Consider the following 17,509-nt stretch of genomic DNA (forward strand, 5'->3'; position numbering starts at 1 on the left):
AGTTAATGCAGCTGATTGGTCAGCAGTACAAACAAACAACAGTAATATTTATAAGACAGAATGGAAGCATTTTATGCAGCAGTCTAGCAGCTAGGAGCATGTGCATAAATAAAATTAGGGAACAATCTAAAATAATAAAGAAAACTACAGATCTCAACTACGAATTTTATTGAAAGAAGCATAATACAGTTAACAAAGCAACATGAAAAGAATACATAATGAATGTATTAGCCTTCATAACTGAGGACTAACTTAACAGCAGCCTTCCTACATTGAGCACAGTCCCTTTGAAGACAGATAAAACAGAACTGCAGTGAATGAAACAGCCAGAGGAAGCTGAATCCAGACACTAGCAAATAGCAGCTTTTAGTTGCACACAATTACATGACAATCCTAACTTCCCCACATGAAAAAAAATAAACATTAAGACCAAATTTAACTTCCAAGTTATTAATAGAAGCAGAGAAACTAATTTCAAACTGTCAGAGCTCCTTTAAGTACATGAAAAATAATACTATCACTTTATGCATGTGCATGTTCAGCTCACAGCAATGCAAACTCTATCATTAAGCCTCTAGGAAGAGGACAAAAATAACCTTGCTGGCTAGGCTGCATTGTCGTAATTGCTCATCTTGAATAAAGTAGGATCTGCTTCAGCTGAAAAATACACCATTCATGCTGGCAGAAAGGCAGGTGATAGTGCAGCATATTTTCAGAGACAATTGCCCATTTGTCCAGGGCATCCATTTCTTTTTTTTTTCCACAAACATTAATAAGAATGGTGAAACTGAGCAGGTAAATGTTTGCGATGATGTTGCAAGCTGGATGCTTGAAGAGAGCAAGGACTTCCCCGTGCTAACAAAATCACTTCTCAATGCAGCTCTTATAATAGAGCAAGCAGGACAACGCTTATTTCCATGTGAACAGTGGAAGGGAGCTTAGAAGAAAATTAAATTCCTGAACAGTACTGCAGCCACATACAATAACAATTATTCCTTGAACAGTAGCTGTTCAGACTGCTGGGATATTTTTAACTAGTGCTTTAGAACTAAATGCAGGAATGCCGGCAAGCAGCTGTCTGAATGACAGTTTGGCTGTGCACAAAAACAACCCAGCACTGGGGCCAGACAGAATGTATTAAAAGCTAATATATCTTGATTTTTTCTTGCAGAGATGTACTAGCTACAAGTATGACATCAGTGTACTTGGTATGGCCCAAGTGCCTTCCCACTCCGACTTTTCTAAAAAGAAAAGGATGATTTGTATTCACTGTATAATCTGTATTCACATTTTATTAGACAGCCTGCAAAGAGTGGTGCATCTGCCTCTTTCTAAGAATTTTATCCTGTAGGCATTGGAACTTGGAAGTAGAAGTCAGCCATGGAGTTTGTAAATGCTGTTTAAGCTGACTCACAAGTTTAAAACAGATATTGCAAGTCATCTTCTTATATATGCTTCTTATTTACGCCAATAAAAACACTTCAAATTGCTCTAACTAAAACTATGTATGTATAAAACCCTCTTTGCCATTAGTTATTCTGTGGACTTGGGCAGTGAAAATGAAATGATTTCATTTCAAGGAACTTTGCAGCTCACACTGGCAGTATTTGGGCTACAAAGACCTCACCCCAGTGCTACCTCAGCCTTGCCTACAGAGCAGTGCCTCTGTGGATGTGGCTCTGCCTACTGCAGATTTTTGTCTGATCTCATCTTACTTGTCTCAGAATGTGTTCTCAATTTGCTTCCATTATTCTCAGTCAGTCCTCTGACTGGTTTGGTTTCTCCAAAGTAATTTATGGGATATTTTTACTGAACTCAAGAGCAGTAAAACAAAGAGCGTGGCTCATAGGTTCTCCTTTCTTTATTGCATGCATACAAAGTTAGAATAGCTCTGTTTACTCTTTGCATTATGTGTTCACATAAACCGATTTCTAGCTAGGTTTGTGAGTGCTAGGTGCTTTTCAGTTCCTTCCCTTGACTTAATGAAGTTTGTGGAAGGATAAGAGAAGCACTATCTTATTTGATGGTGGTTACATAGACATTAACACTTTTCCATCAGTCTTAGAGGTTACTGTTTCCTCAAAATTCAGAGCAGAGCTGAATCAGTGTCTAGGAACAGAAAGAACTGTGACACAAAGGGAAAAACATCCATGGAAATCTGTGTTATTTTCCAATTTGTGTGTCATCTTGCAAACCTCAGGGATGTGGCCGTTCTTTTCTATGGCATGTTTCATAAAGGAACGCTTAGAATTCGGTGTGTATTTTCAAGGTCAGTAAGAAGCGCACTGACACACCGCACCCCAAAGCAATAAGCTTCTCAAAGGGAAGGAGCGCTGCTGAGATCTACGGCCCAGGCCTCGGTCCGGGGCGGGCCCCGACCTAAGGCGAGGGCGCTTCGCCATCCCACCCCGTTACTAGGGCGGTTGCTACGGCGCCATGTTGGGAGAGCGCGGCGACCCGGAAGCGCTTCCGGGGGCGGGGTTTCGCTTCCTGTGCGGCGGGGCCGGACCCGGCCGGGTTAGGAGGCAGGAAATGGCGGCGGTGCTGCAGCAGCAGCTGCCGGGCCCTCCCGCTCCGCAGTGCCGGGCCCAGGCCGCCTAGAGCCGCCGCGCCAGCGCCGGGCCCGGGCCGCAGCCACGCCGGGCCGGACTCCGAGCACTTTACATACATGAGGTAGCGGGCGGGGCCGGGCGGCGGGAAGGGCGGGCGCCGCCGGGCTGAGGCGCCAGCGGGGTCCTGGGCGGCGGGCGGGGGAGGGGAGGGGCCGGGAGGCGGCGGCGGGGGAAGGGGGGCTCGGGGCGGCGGGCGCGGCCCCGCCCGGCTGCGGGGCTCGGGAACGGGCTCGGCCCATCCGGCGGGCGGGAGCGGCCTCGGGCGCGGGAGGAGGCGCGGCGGAGCGCTCCGCGGCTGAGCTTTGCCCTCCCGGCACGGAGCCGTTCGCTCCGCTCCCGCCCCGCACTCACAGCCCGTGCGCGGGCCGAGGAACTGAGGAGGGGTCGGAGGAGCTGAGGAGGGAATTGTGGCGGCCGGGCTTGAGTCGGGTTCCCAAGTTTCAGTGATGCAGCAGAATCGCGTTCTTTGAAGCGCCGCAAACAATTCAGCGCGGGATGCGTGGCAGCGAAAGCTCCTCGGGCTCCGCTCCCGGCCCGCAGTGCCCCGCTGCCCCCGGCTGACGGCCCGGCGCTCCGTGCGTCCTCCGCGCTGCCGGCCGCCATGGGGCGCGTTGTGCTGCGCTGTGCTGCTCTGCTCTGCGCTGCGCTGCGGGCGCGGCTCGGCGCCCCGCGGGTTGGGTCGTTGCTTCCTGTCGCGTTGTTGTTGTTGACATGGGAACCAACATCGCTTTCTGTTCCAGAGAATTGGAAGCTAAAGCTACCAAAGAAGTCGAAAGAAAACTAAGCAGGTAAGATGCTTGAATCCCTTCCTGAGCGCAGAGCGTGGGTCAGCCTAGGGCTGGAAGCACTGTGGGTTTGATCTGGGCCTTTAATGTCAAGCTAAATGTAAGGACTTAATAAAAGCATAACTTGAAAATATGTCCTGTTATTGCATTGAGACATTCCTGCGATTTTAGTTCAATAGGCTGAACACTTTTAATGTGGTTTCTTTTACATACAGTGTCAGATTCTATAATAGAATTTCTTTAATAGGATAGAACGCTTATGAAGAGAAAAATAACTTGGCATTCTGTCCTAAGTTGAACCTAACAGTATTCCAAAAATTAATGAAGGTGAGGTTTGTTTTTTTTGTTTGTTTGTTTGTTTGCTTGTTTTGTTTTTTTGCTATTTTTCCTATGCAGTTCAGGCAAATATTGTTGAGAAGCAAGAAATTACTGGTTTGGGGGGAAAAAAAACCCAAAACTGGCTTCGAACTGAAATAAACTGCCATGTAAATATTGGGTTTTTGCTTCTCTCTCCATTAAGAGTTAAAGGCGGGGAATTTCTAATTGGTGTGTAGTTCTTATCACAGCATTTTACAGAATGGGCAGCTCCTTTTCAAGTACTTAGCTCAGCAGTAAAGAGTTATGTTGAACTGGGAATTTTGTGTGAGTTGTACATTGCTTTTGTATTTAAGAAATTATTTCTTTTGCACTGTTTCTGGTGCAGACACATTCTTGCAAATATCTGTCATATGCCGTTTGTTTTCTACTCTTGTCCTACCTTTCTGTGTATTCTTTTTCAATTAGACCTTATAGGGACTTTCATGAGGGCCATTTGAAATACGCTGAAAACCTGAATGTAGCTGACAGATTGCTAGTTTCAGCTCCTGGTAGCCTGTGTTTTTCTTGCTTACTGTGATTGATCAGTCCCGAACTTTCAGATTGATTTCCAATTCCACTGTGAAAACTGATTGGCTTTCCTCAGTTGTCAGTGTATGTCTTTGGTTGTTTTTTTGGTTTTTTTTTGGTAGTGTGCTTAAGTAGGAATAATTTTCTTGTTTTATTGATGGTATTTGTGTAACTTACTCAGAATCTTTAAGTAAAAGCCATATGCTCGGAATAATGTGAGGGTCATTGTTAAACAGGCTTTACTTGAATAGTAAATTACAATTTTCTAAGTAATCAAATTACAGTAAATCAAATTACAGCTTTTCAAGTAATCTGCCCACTAAAGATTCCAAAACAGTGTAAAAAACCATAATTAAATCATTATCATTCTGTACATAGCACTCGCTATGTAATTGATACCAGAAGCAATTTCAGAAATGTATTGGTACATATCGATATCATCACATCACAAGATATGGTGATAAATTAAAAAAAAAAAAAAGTATGCATTATGTCTTAGTCGTAAGAATGTGAAGATCTGTTGACTTAACTGTGAGCTCTCTTGTCATACTGGCAGCATAGATAGTGTAAAGAGGGGAAAGTAAACCAGAGCTGTGTAGCCGAGGTGTCTGTGGGCAGTGGGAGCAGATCAAGGTTCACTTCTGATATGAAATGGTTCTCGGTTTTCTGGCGCAGGTATTTGTTTTACTCATTTAAAATATTCAGTACTTTTCTTCTGTTTTATTGTCAGAAAACTTTCTTCTATTTGGTTTCTTCTTAGTGAGAATATTTTTACCATGTGGGAACACAGCTTGGCACAACGTGCTTACTCTGCACAGGCTTGATAATTGCATTAGTATTGCAGAGCTCAACAGATAGCTGTCGTTCTTCCTCTACTGTCATTATCTATGATCTTAATAAATTTGCAGTGGCCTAGTCAATTGTAGAAGAGCAAATATCTTTCTCTGGGAAAGGTAAATAGGCCTATGCTACAGTTTGTCTTAATGTAAAATTGTGGAGTGTATATACAGTCTGTAAGTTCTGTGGGATGTTGGCGTTGCTTCATGTCAGTTCTGCAATTCCCTTTGGAGTTTATGCTCATAAATAAATTGGTTTTTAATCTCATAAGAATATTGGCTTAGACTATTGGTTTGTGATAGAATAAGCATTACAGCTGTTAATACAGATAGCTTATCCAGTTAGAGTGATGACTTTTAACCTCAGGTTTAGAAATTTGGTATACTTGGCCTTTCATTTAAGTGTCTTCATTGGGTCAGCATCTTCTCAAAAATGCACTTTTGCAGAGGACTAGGTGTATACTGCTGCTTTGGAAATCAGCACGGTGTGTGACTCAAGCAGTAATTCAAATCAATGCGTTGCACTTTCTGTTCTTGCATATTACAAGAGAAATGTCACCTGTTCAGTCTGCCACTGAACAAAAGTGTGTAACCCTCCACTATTAACCAGAGGAATGCAGCTTAAGTTTGGTTAAAATGAGGAGTGCAAAAGACCATTCAGTTCTTCTGTTTTAAGAAATAACTTCTTAATTCTGTTTGGTAAACAGGGCTTTCCTGCCTCACTTATGTGGAACTGAGCGAAGGTAAATATTTGAAATACATTTACAATTTTATTCCTGAGCACATGAGTTTGACTCTTCCTAAGCATGCAAATCACAGGAAAGGTTCACAGTGTGGCTTTCATTCACCCATTTCTGCTCCATCTGCTTTGGCTGCAGGCTTTCTGTGTTCTGGCGGAATTGACTTTGCCTGACATCATGTATACCTCTAGACCTCATCCACATATTCTACTGTTTCTGCTACATGATTTTTTTTTCTTTTTCATTCTTCTGTGTTAGATTAACAACCATCATTCCATGAGGCTTTCCTTATTTGCTTTAGAAAAAAGATGAGATAGCTCAGTGATAGAGGCATAGGTATTAGAATCAGAGCGAAAAGTGCAGCAGTTTCTGCTGATACTTGAGCACTTGGTTTTCTGTGTTGGGAGAGCAGGGTTTTTGCTTCATTTTTTTTCCAATGAACTTCTGCAGTCAAATGGGAAGAACTTATTGCAAAGATGCAGCATCCTTTCATAACCCTTAGAGATGCTTAGGCAAAATGATACATTGCTTTCTCATCTACCCAATAAGTGAGGTGCTTTTTTTCAGCTCGTGTAATTGTCAGGTTGTCCCCATAAGGCAATTTGCTCTTACCAAACCCATCTTGCTGTACACTCTTGGCTCTGCATTAATAACACCGAAGGGATGAATGGCTGTATGGTGAAGGTGGTGGACTGGAACAGTCAGCATTCGCGTTCATGCCTCTGTTAGAAATATCCTGTATGACCAGTTTGCTTGAGGAGGAGCAGTTTAATAGTTCTTTGCTTTCCCACTTGTAATGAAGATAGGGATTGTTTATTGCAGCTGCTGAAGTCTCTCGTATATTTGGGTGACAGACTCGTTGGGAAAGAGATTAGTGTGCTTGTGTAGCAGTGAGTATGATAAACCCAAATCAGGAATGAAGCCTCAGGGACAAAACGTAAGGAAAATATTATTCTGGAATTATGGTGTGTTTTCAGTTGTTGTAGTTTGGAATGTAGTTCTGTTGAACCAGCTTCTGCATGAGAAGAATGGGAAAGGTGAGTGTGTTCCACACAACTGTTAGTGGTAGATGTGCTAGTTGAATTTCTGTCACTTTTGTGGTGATAATTTGAAGACTGTGGTATTTTAGAAGTAGAAAAGAAAGTAGCTGGCACCCATTTGCCAATTAGTTATGCATCGAAGTATCAGTTTATAGCTTGGCAGCACCTCTTCTATCATTAACAGCTGGAAAGAACACAGATGCAACATCTCTAATTCAGCGGTTTCCTTGTCAGTGGCTTTCTTTGCTCCTGTGTGGGTTTTTGTGAACTTCAGAGTAATGGCTTCTGTGCTATGAACTTGGAGAGTGTTCCTTTTGTTTTGATGCACTGTTTTGCAGGAAGCGTAAATAGGGAAATAAAAGGATCGATTTTTAACCAAAATACACCTTTTCTAATTGGTTCTTATATAGAAAAGTTAGCTACTGGTTTTTAGAAACTGAGAAATAGTTTTACTGTCACCTGTACATGATTGCACTATTAAAAAATATATTAGCCAACTATTAGGTCAGAATACAGCAGAAATATAAATGTTCTAAGTTCTGGCAGTATGTTTGGAAGTCGGTATGTAATGCCAACACACTGGATATGTAGTGCATGCCTACATGCTCAGTGCCTTTGCAGAATTGTAAAAGTTGTTTCAATTCCCTATTTTTGTGTGTAATTTTCCTCCTGTAGTGTTGCAGGTTAATTTATAACTAGAAGATAAGCAAATGGTAGACTAAAAAAAATAAAGAAAAAAAAAGAATATATCACAGTAAACTTTAGAGCGGTTTCAGAACTGTGTATAATCACTCCTAATCACTTTTATGTTTAGTAGGTAGTCATGAATTTATAGAAGACAGAAATCCGGAAATACTTAAGGCAGAAGCTGATGTCTGGTGATGCAGCATCCTGAGTGATGCTGTCCTCTCAAGAAGTGGGCTGATGGATATTGTTTTACGTTCAGTTATTAATAAATATTTTTCCTTTCAGCTATTAGCTCAGGGCCACCAAGGGCCGGTTGGTTCCTGGTCTCCTTCCTGCAGTGTGAGGTGCCCTGTGCTGGGAGCAGTGGGCACACAGGGTGCTTAGTGCAGGGACAGAGCGCTGCGAAATCTTCGCTCAGTGTTCAAAGAGCTTCAAAGTCAACCTAAGATGTAACACCTCTGGGAGAAGCCCTGCACAGCCAGACTGCTTCTAAAAGCGTTTTCCACTGTCGTTAACAGTGCCTTTAAAAATGTGCTAGCACCATCTTGTGGGGCAGCGAGACTTTAATTGGGTTTGAAAGTGAGTTGAGGAGGTATCGGCTTGGCAAGCAAACGCTGCGTGAGCATCTGTAACAGTGCTGACATCTTCAGAAGCATTTGAAGGATGAATTCTAACTGCTAGCGTTAGCTTGAAGAATCTCAAAGCCCAATTAATGCAATTCTCTTACAGAAGTAGTTTGGTGCTGGTGAATGCTGGATGACTGCTGTTAGTGGTGAGATGGCACGTTGTTTTCTTTCAGCATTGACATTTGCTGTGCGTGTGCACTGTGTGCTTTTTGCTCTGAGATACTGTGTTCATAATAATGCAGGGAGAGTCTTAGATCTTAATTTGTGTCAAAATTCTTCTTGTAACGGTGATTCCCTCAGTAGGGTGACAAGAATTGTAATTTTATTGTGGCGTAACATCTTCCCTTTTGTAAATTATAAGAGCAAAGATAGCGTGCTGTACAGACATTAATCACTGAATCCTCATTATGTCTTTCAGAAAAAATATGGGTATGCTTGATTTTCTTGTAGTGTAAGAACAGAAGCTAAACATGTCTAACAGTCTTCTCTATTTTGGCACAGATACTTTTACAGTGCCAGGCTGGAGCTTTTTAACTTAGGCATCGTTAGAACCTTTTGGAAGAATTAAAGTTAGAAGTAAAATATGAGTTGATGTAAGTAGGATCTGGGCTGTTTGAAAAGCTTGAAACATTATAACTGCTTCAGATTGTGAATAACAAATGAAGCCAAACAGAAAATAAAATGTAAAGTTAGCACTGTCATAACTTAAAGAAATAGTGATGAGTGCTGACTGTAGAGGTCAGAGTGTAGCTGCTCTCCACATAAATGGCACAGTGATAGTAGGTATGAACTAAAAGACTTGATGTCATGTCACCCAGAATCACAAGGCACTTCTCTGTATTGTAAAAGTGATGCAGCCATTTGAGTAGATAACCAGTTGTTGGTTGTTTTGCTTTGTGTGTTTTTCTTCTTTTTTAATGGCTTATATGAGTGAAAGAATTTTGATATGTTTTTCTCCTTATACAAATGAGAGTTGTGCTGAGTGAGGTGCAGTTACAAGGTGGGCCAGACATGCTGCTCCCAGCTCTGTCCCTGCGCTCCATCAATGGAACGAACCTACCCGTATGCAGGGAAGAGCTCAGCAAGGGAATTTGTTCTTCTGTTTGTGTCCTGTTACTTAACTCTGAGTTTCATGTTAGGTGCTACAAAGTATCATGGAGCTGTTGACAGTTTGTAGACAGTTACCTAAAATTTGAGTACCAAACAGGAATAGGGAGCTATTCAAGTGCAGGATGGTGCAAGGGAAGTACTGTGTAAGGCTTCTGTTTCTCAGGACATATTTTAATGGGTGTTGGGATTGGGTATGTAACCAGTGGCACTTGGTGTCTGCTGATAGGGCTGTGCAGTTGTGTGTTAGAAATGAAATGAACTTGCTCTTTCAGCTGTTGGAGGTGGAACTCTTCAGTGAAAAGGCTCTCCCGCAGGAATCCCACACCCTGGAGGTTAGTGAGAGGGTCTGGGGAATGGGAGACTTCCCTGTAGTCAGGAAAGAGGACGTGCGTGAGCGCCTAGGCAGTACTAAGGTCCACAAGTCCATGGGACCTGATGGGGTGCATCCACGTGTGCTGAGGGAGCTGGCGGAGGTCATTGCCGAACCGCTCTCCATCATTTTTGAGAGGTCTTGGATAACAGGGGAGGTCCCTGGAGACTGAAGGATAGCCAATGTCACTCCGGTCTTCAAAAAGGGCAAGAAGGAAGACCCGGGTAATTATAGGCCTGTCAGCCTCACCTGTGTCCCTGGAAAGGTGATGGAACAGCTTGTGCTGGATACCATCTCCAGACAACTGGGAGAAAAGGAGGTTATCAGGAGTAGTCAGCATGGGTTCACCAAGGGGAGGTCGTGCTCGACCAACTTGGTGGCCTTCTATGATGCTGTCACATGCTGGGTGGATGGGGGAAGAGCGGTAGATGTAATCTACCTTGATTTTAGAAAGGCATTTGATACTGTCTCCCACGACATCCTTATAACAAAGCTGAGGAAGTGTGGGATAGACGAGTGGACAGTGAGGTGGGTTGAGAACTGGCTGACTGGCAGAGCGCAGAGGGTCGTCGGTGGTGGTGCAGAGTCTGGCTGGAGACCTGTAACCAGTGGTGTCCCCCAGGGGTCTGTGCTGGGTCCGGTCTTGTTCATCATCTTCATCAATGACCTCGATGAGGGGATAGTGGCCACCCTCAGCAAGTTTGCTGATGATACGAAGTTGGGAGGATTGGCTGACACGCCTGAAGGCTGTGCTGCCATTCAGCGAGACCTGGACAGGCTGGAGAGCTGGGCAGTAAGAAACCGGATGAGGTTCAACAAAAGCAAGTGTAGGGTCTTACACCTAGGGAGGAATAATTGCATGCACCAATACAGGCTGGGGGATGAGCTGCTGGAGAGGAGCTCTGCAGAGAGGGACCTGGGCGTCCTGGTGGACGACAGGTTGGCCATGAGCCAGCAGTGTGCCCTCGTGGCCAAAAAGGCCAATGGCATTCTGGGGTGCATTAAGAAGAGCGTGTCCAGCAGGTTGAGGGAGGTGATCCTCCCCCTCTACTCTGCCCTGGTAAGGCCTCATCTGGAGTGCTGTGTCCAGTTCTGGGCTCCCCAGTACAAAAAAGACAGGGATCTCTTGGGAAGAGTCCAGCGGAGGGCCACAAAGGTGGTGAAGGGCCTGGAGCATCTCCCCTATGAAGAAAGGCTGAGTGAACTGGGTCTGTTTAGCCTTGAGAAAAGATGACTGAGAGGGGACCTGATCCAGGTTTATAAATATCTGAGGTGTGGCGGCCATAGTGGTGAGGCCAGTCTCTTTTCAGTGGTACGTGGAGACAGGACGAGGGGAAACGGACATCAGCTGCAGCATAGGAAGTTTCGCACGAATGTGCGTAAGAACTTCTTCACGGTGAGGTGACGGAGCACTGGAACAGGCTGCCCAGGGAGGTTGTGGAGTCTCCTTCTCTGGAGATATTCAAGTCTCGCCTGGACGCCTACCTGTGCGACCTGGTGTAGGGAACCTGCTTTGGCAGGGGGGTTGGTCTTGATGATCTCTAGAGGTCCCTTCCAACCCCTACAATTCTGTGATACTGTGAAACTTAGGAGACTGCTTTAGACTGATAGCTTAATAGGAAAATTAAATTTGTATTTTAGGTTTAAGTAAGAGGGTAGTGGTAGGAAGAGTGCCTTCCTCAAAAAATTGATGTTTTTAACAAAGAGGATGGGCAGTAGGGGCTTTAGTGTTAATTAACTGCACGGTGGGTCAGTTTTGCTTTTCAGTCACTGAAACGTAACATTCTAATGGTAATGCAGTGCTCTTGTTAGGAACTACCTACAGATAGTGTGCTGGGTTGTTAGGGCCCTGATGCATACGGATCATGGTGTCTGTGTTCTGAGCTGGCTTTGCCGTGTAAAGTCAATTTAAATACGTGAAAATGGAATGATCGTTGTTATGATTTAGGAATTCTATTGTTCCTGTAGGAAAACAGTGCTGTGGTAGAGTAACCCGGAGGTAACTGTGTGTTAGTTGGTAACATCTGTAGTCTCAAACTGTAATCGTTTTGCCTTAGTTGTAGCAGGACTGATGAGTCATTCCTTTGTTGTGAAAATACTGCTTTGCATAGCGTGTGCTTCTTACAGTGCTGCAGCTTTCTTCTAAAACCTGAATGATTTCAGTTTGCACATTTTCAGGGTGCAGGACGAGGATGGACAAAACGTGTGTCACATACACAGCACACAGATGTCATTGCAGGTTAATAATTACCCCACATTTGCACGGCATCCAAGGGGTGGCTCTAAAGCAAACTGGCACGCTGTGTTTCCTGCAGTTACGTGACTAAGCTCTTAGTTATCCATGGAAGATTTTGGATACCTAATTGCAGATTGCTTTTTATATTTTAAGACAGTCCTCAATGAATCTTGATGCCAGATGATGAAACTGTGTAATAAAATCTTCTCTCCTGTTCTGCCTTGCATAGTGTATGAAATACATGGCAAAGACAGAAAAAGAGATTTTCTGCACATTGAACTGAACATTGGAGAGAGATGCCTGACAAGATCACTTGTCCCCATCTGGATGTAGGTTCACTTCCCTCCGTTGTTCCTCAGCTTTTCCTTTCTCTGTGGTAAAAAAACATGAGTGACTGCTTAGTTGTACTGCCCGAGAGCTGCACACAGCCAGGAATCCAAGCTCTTCTGGAACTCCAGCTGGTGGGGCACAAAGCATGGGCAGTGCTGGGACAGAGCTGGCTGCTTATGAATGCTATTCTACGAGTAAGGGCTGCTTCTGTTCTGAAGTTTATTCATGGAGTAAATGAGGTGTCTTCTTCCTTTACTTTGTCAACACTCTTGGAGTTTGTTCCCACATCCTGTTCAAAGCATGCTAGAAATTAGGAGGTGTTTGGAGAACACGATTGGCTCAGTGAGAGGGCGGTGTGTGCTGGACCAAGCATTAGGGCTCTGCATATCAGGGTGTTTGTGGCAGCCTATGTATGCTTCAGGAAGAGGGCTGCAAAACATTCTCAGCCTTGGTTTTTTTTATTTGTTGGGTCGTTGTTGTTAGTCTTATCTAAGCTAGAAGCTTCAAAGCCCTCCAGCTTTAAACATTCCTAACCCTGACATGGCAAAGTAGCTTTACAAACAGGCTTTCTAGGAAATACAAATTCTTTCCTGTCTAGATCTCAAACACTGAATTAAGCAGGCATTGGTAGGCTTCCTCTGCCTTTAAGTGTTTGGTGCGAGCTGCTGCCACCTCTCTTTTTATATTTGGCTTCATTGCTGTTTTCTTGATTTTAGAAGCCTTTTTGTGAGCACTTGTTTTTATTCTGATACCTGAAACAACGCGTTGATCTTTGTGCATTTTGTTTTGTCGTGAGCTTTTTTCGCATGATTAGCCCAAGTCCTTGTTTTGTCTGCTGATTCCCAGTCTTTTCTACCCATTGTGGTTTTTGTGTAGATTTCCTTCTTGTTCTCATCAATAATCGCTGTCTCTCCTCAGGCATGACATTAAAATACAGTTTGTTATTAGTTCCTACTGACACAGATAGCTTGTATGCCTTGACTTTTTCTTGCTTTTGATACTTGCCATATTTTCTCTACTGCTTTTATTTACTAAGGTCTGACTTGAAGAGTGCTGCATAATCTGGGAAGTGGTGTTATTGTAAAGCAATATTAGCATCTAAAACTTTATATTAAGTGAATTTAAATTAATGACATGTGAAAGCAAAACCTGTTAGTACAAGTTAGAGTTTTGTCACTCAGTTTAGGAGCTCTAAAATTGCACTGCTGTTGAAATCTCTGCTCTGACCATGGTCTTCAGTTGATACCTGCTTGTTCACATGTCCTTTATGTCAGCAGTAGCATCTGTACACATACACAGCCAGCTGAATTAGCTCAGTGCTCTGGCAACAAAACGGGTATGTGTTGCTTGGTTGTTGGCAGAGGCCGTGCATAAGATGTGTGAGTGCTGCAGATGCCTGCCTGGGGTTGATAGAGGCGGTGTGCATGGCTGGGGAGCTGCCCACAGCCTGGTTCGTGCTGGGTCAGAAACAAGGGTACGTGGCAGTGGGAGACATGGTGTGTGAGAGCTCAGGCACTGATTCACAACAACAGGGAGAGCTTAGGAGAGGAGGAGGAAAAAAAAAAAAAAGAATCTTGTATGTGCTTTGGCACTGCAGCTGCCCTTAAAAGTTTTGTCACTTGTGATTTGCAGTGAAAGTACGTTGTCCCTGTGGGAGTCTTGCTTCTAATTGGATAATATTTCTCAGATCCTTTTGGGTCTCTCTGAAATAATTGTTCTAAAATGAATGTATGTGTGTACAGATTGTATTTTGGGAGAGTTAATTACCAACTGTGTGGTTCAGGGATTTAGTGCAAGAAGAGGAAGAACAGTTGATGGAAGAAAGGAAAAAGAGAAAAGAAGACAAGAAGAAGAAGGAAGCTGCTCAAAAAAAGGTACGTTGAGTCTAAAAAAAAAATGGGTACTTGTAGATTTTGCTTCATTCGTAGTTAAATATTGTTTGGTCAGTTCTTTAACAGCGTTTTCTTAATTTTTTTTAATGCTTTATATGTACTGTCAGTTATGTAATGGTAACTGACATCTTGAACGTCTTAACTGGCTTTGTGTACAGATTATTTAGAGACTAAATATTCTTCTGAGATGACCTCTCACTTTCCTGATTCTGGTCTCAAGTTGAAAGCTTCCCCTGTCAGTTCTCCCTGTTTGTTGGCCTAAACAAAGGTGTTCCCTGTGCACTTATGGAAAATTGGGTATGTCTAATCTTACAGCAAATCTAAGTTAAATCATATGTAAAGGCTGCTTCTAGAAAAGGTGGGATATTTGCTCGTGTTCCAAAATGAGAGCTTCCCTAATCTTTTCAATAGCTGACAGCAAAACTGCATAGTAATTTTTGGATCTCAGTTGTAAAAGTGTAACTCATTTTCCTCTTGAAATTTTTAATCAGAGGTTGAAAGGCAGCTAGTTTACTTGAAGAATGTAAATCTTTTAAAAGGTTCTCTGTAGCCCCCAAAGTTTAGTATTTCACAAGTTTGAAAGACACGCTTGAATGTAATCTTTAGAAGAATTAAAAGTGTAAAAATTTTTTTTTAATGAAGAGACCAAACATTTGCCTGAAATTGAAAGTTTGGGTTTGTTTTTTCTGCTCATGGAGGTACTTGTTAAACTGTTCCTAAGCCATGTGGCTTTGTTTACTTGCTGGATGCTGAGAATAGCAAAATGTTACATATCTGGACTTCATCCATCAGGAATTGTTAGAAGTTCCTATGGAGCAAGAAGCTATCTGATGCTGTAAGGGTGGTCATTTGTGTTCCTGGAAAAGCTTGAACTTGATCTGGATTAAAGATATCTCTGAGAAACGGCAGTAACAAACAGCCAGTTAACTGTTTAAAAGAAAACAAAAAAAGAGTAAAATAGTCCTAGTACAGATGTGGCTTGATTATAGATTTAAATGGCAAACTTATTAAATTAGCTCTCAGATGTTCTGGGAGATTTTTATCTACTCCTTCGTATGTGTAAGTAGTTTCAGTTTGTCCAAAACTGCTGATCTTATCTTGTAGTCTTTTTCTGTTTGATCTCTTCAGAACTCACTATTTGGTGTTACCAGTCTTGGGCTTGCTAGCAAAACTTGAAAGCACGTAACCATGCACCAGCTAATGAAGGGAAAGCTAAGGCTTGTTTTCGTGCATACTGTAGTCTTTTAAAAATTGAAACTAAAAGACAATGCTGTAGGAGATCAGCGGTGGTCACAGATGTGTGGCACTTGGCTTGCAGAACATCTGTCCTTTTGAGTGGTTCTTGCACCCTGGTGCAGAGCAGGTTTTGCAGGACATCAACCTTTGGATTCCATACTCCTTTTTATGGCCATTGAAAATATGCTTGGAAACAAGTGTTCAGAACCAGCTGTTATGCATAAACTATCCTGCACATCCAAGCGCACGGGAAACTTCCCAAGGCTTCAATATAATTTTTTTGTTAACCATATTGGTTAAATGAAGTCAGCATAATGAAGAGTTGTGTTGTGTAGCAGCCACGGGTTACTGCAGCTTCCTTTTGGCAAATGAGGAAGAGAAGCACTGATATTGGAGTCAGGGTGATAAGGGTAAGCAGGCAAACTAGAAACGAATGGGATGTGGTTTTTAGAGGCACTGATATAAGCAGCCATTGGTTTTACTTTGCTCTCTTTATTCCAGTGGGTGATGCGTTACCTTTAGTAGAGTGGAGTTTCTTCAGAGGAGATTTTGCAGACCTCTTGGTGTTGCTATCTTTATCAATCTCTAACAGCATAATTTTTATGAAAATAAATCTTTCTTGGGAGTGTGAGGCTGTGTTTAGACAGTATAGCAAATTGTTTTAAGTGCCTTTGCTGGTTTAAGAAATTGAAGAAGTGTCTTTCTGTTGATGTACTGTTAATTTCCAGAGAAGTGAGGATATGACACCAAAGTGTCAGGAGTATTATTTCCATGTAAGCCCTAAGAGTGCTAATATCTAAACCTAACCAAAGCTGACATCAAATGAGTGAATTTTTTCATGTGCACCTGCTTTGCCTTTTTTTTTCTGTCACGGTTTTAACTAGAGATAATCAGAGCCTAAATATTGCTGCAAGTGACTTCACTGTGTCATATTCATATGTGCAGTGCCATAGTTAAGACGGGTTGTGTACAGTTACCAAAGTAACCCTATCAGATTAAGTCTCATTCTGCTTTAGCAGTATAATGCATTTTAGAAATGATAATTGAGAAGAGTCTTCAGCTGGGAAGAACTGATTTCTGCTTCTGAGAGATCTTTTCTGAAGCCTATTTCACTTGCTTTTGTAGGTAAAGCCACACCATTAAAGTGGGTTCCCAGGCAAGAGATGTTTCTATCCTCATTTTTATTACAGGAAACTTTATTCCAGTAGATCTCCTATCTTGCCACTGTCACAGGAGCAACAAATTGAATTGTGGAAATGAAAGACTGAAAGCTCTGGCATTTACTTTGCCTGCTTTAGATTTCTACGTTCCTCTCTGTTTCCCTGCTGTATTCTGCATGAGAAGTGTCTGGGGCTTCCTTGCTTCCAGGCATAGTTTTTAACTCGCTTCAAACAGGCTAATTTGTAAGTTTAATTTAGTCTGTTTCACATGCTTATCTTTCAAATTAATTTTGTCTTCTCTAACATTTTAGCAGCTTTCTAGGCATGAGGAGTAATAGGCACAGGTTAGTTGGGGAGAAGTAGAAGGTTCTGATGGAGATTATTAAATAATTTTAAAATATTTTAAAAGGAGGAAAGTCAAAAGCTAACTTTGCTTGTGTAAGTGGCATGTGTACATGTGGCTCTTCCTCTTATCTGTGCAAATCACTGACACTTCTTCTTTCTTATTCTAGGCCATTGAACAAAAAATCAAAGGTAAGTTACTTTAGAGTTTTCTCTCTATGTAATGTTTCTGCATTTTTAAATACGGTGACTCCCGTGGCTCAGCTGAAAGCTACTGGAAAATTGCATCTGTGAGATTTCAAAAAGCTGCCACAAATAAAAGAGTAAAGGGGAATGGTTTCTTCCTGGAGCTGGAATTTTTCTCATCTTCCTGTTTTCCATTCTTAATTACTTACACAGCACTAGGCAAATATGTAATGCTTCGATCTCCTTAATTGTTTTTTTGCTCTTCTAGTTTGACTGCTTACAGATCCACCAAATGGATCTGTTCAAAATGTATTTTCTAGATATTTTACATATAAGTGGGGCTAGGAACACTTGATATACAAGCCATTGGTGTGTCCACTTCTGATGACTGTATGTGGAGAGTTGATCCTGGCAAAATGGTCTGTATTGTAAAAGC

At 42.5% G+C, this 17,509-nt stretch overlaps 1 protein-coding gene across 8 annotated transcripts in view; it reads left to right on the forward strand.

Moving 5' to 3' along the window:
- Window positions 1-2,470: 2,470 nt before the first annotated feature.
- The window catches only part of TNRC6A (trinucleotide repeat containing adaptor 6A), a 44,732-nt gene continuing 29,693 nt past the window's right edge, over window positions 2,471-17,509 (forward strand). For 2 of the 8 annotated variants that reach the window (XM_085237174.1, XM_085237177.1), the window contains exons 1-4: window positions 2,849-3,400; window positions 5,826-5,861; window positions 14,041-14,131; window positions 17,058-17,079. In XM_085237174.1, coding sequence (XP_085093300.1) covers window positions 3,324-3,400; window positions 5,826-5,861; window positions 14,041-14,131; window positions 17,058-17,079 — 226 coding nt within the window. In that variant the 5' untranslated portion in view covers window positions 2,849-3,323. Of the gene's footprint in view, window positions 2,674-2,846; window positions 3,401-3,644; window positions 3,725-5,825; window positions 5,862-14,040; window positions 14,132-17,057; window positions 17,080-17,509 lie in introns of those variants that run through there. The other 6 variants (XM_085237179.1, XM_085237181.1, XM_085237180.1 and 3 more) reach the window with 6 other exon arrangements.

Source organism: Meleagris gallopavo, chromosome 16 (genome assembly GCF_905368555.1).
Source record: "Meleagris gallopavo chromosome 16, MGAL_WU_HG_1.1, whole genome shotgun sequence".
NCBI classification, from domain to species: Eukaryota; Metazoa; Chordata; class Aves; order Galliformes; family Phasianidae; genus Meleagris; species Meleagris gallopavo.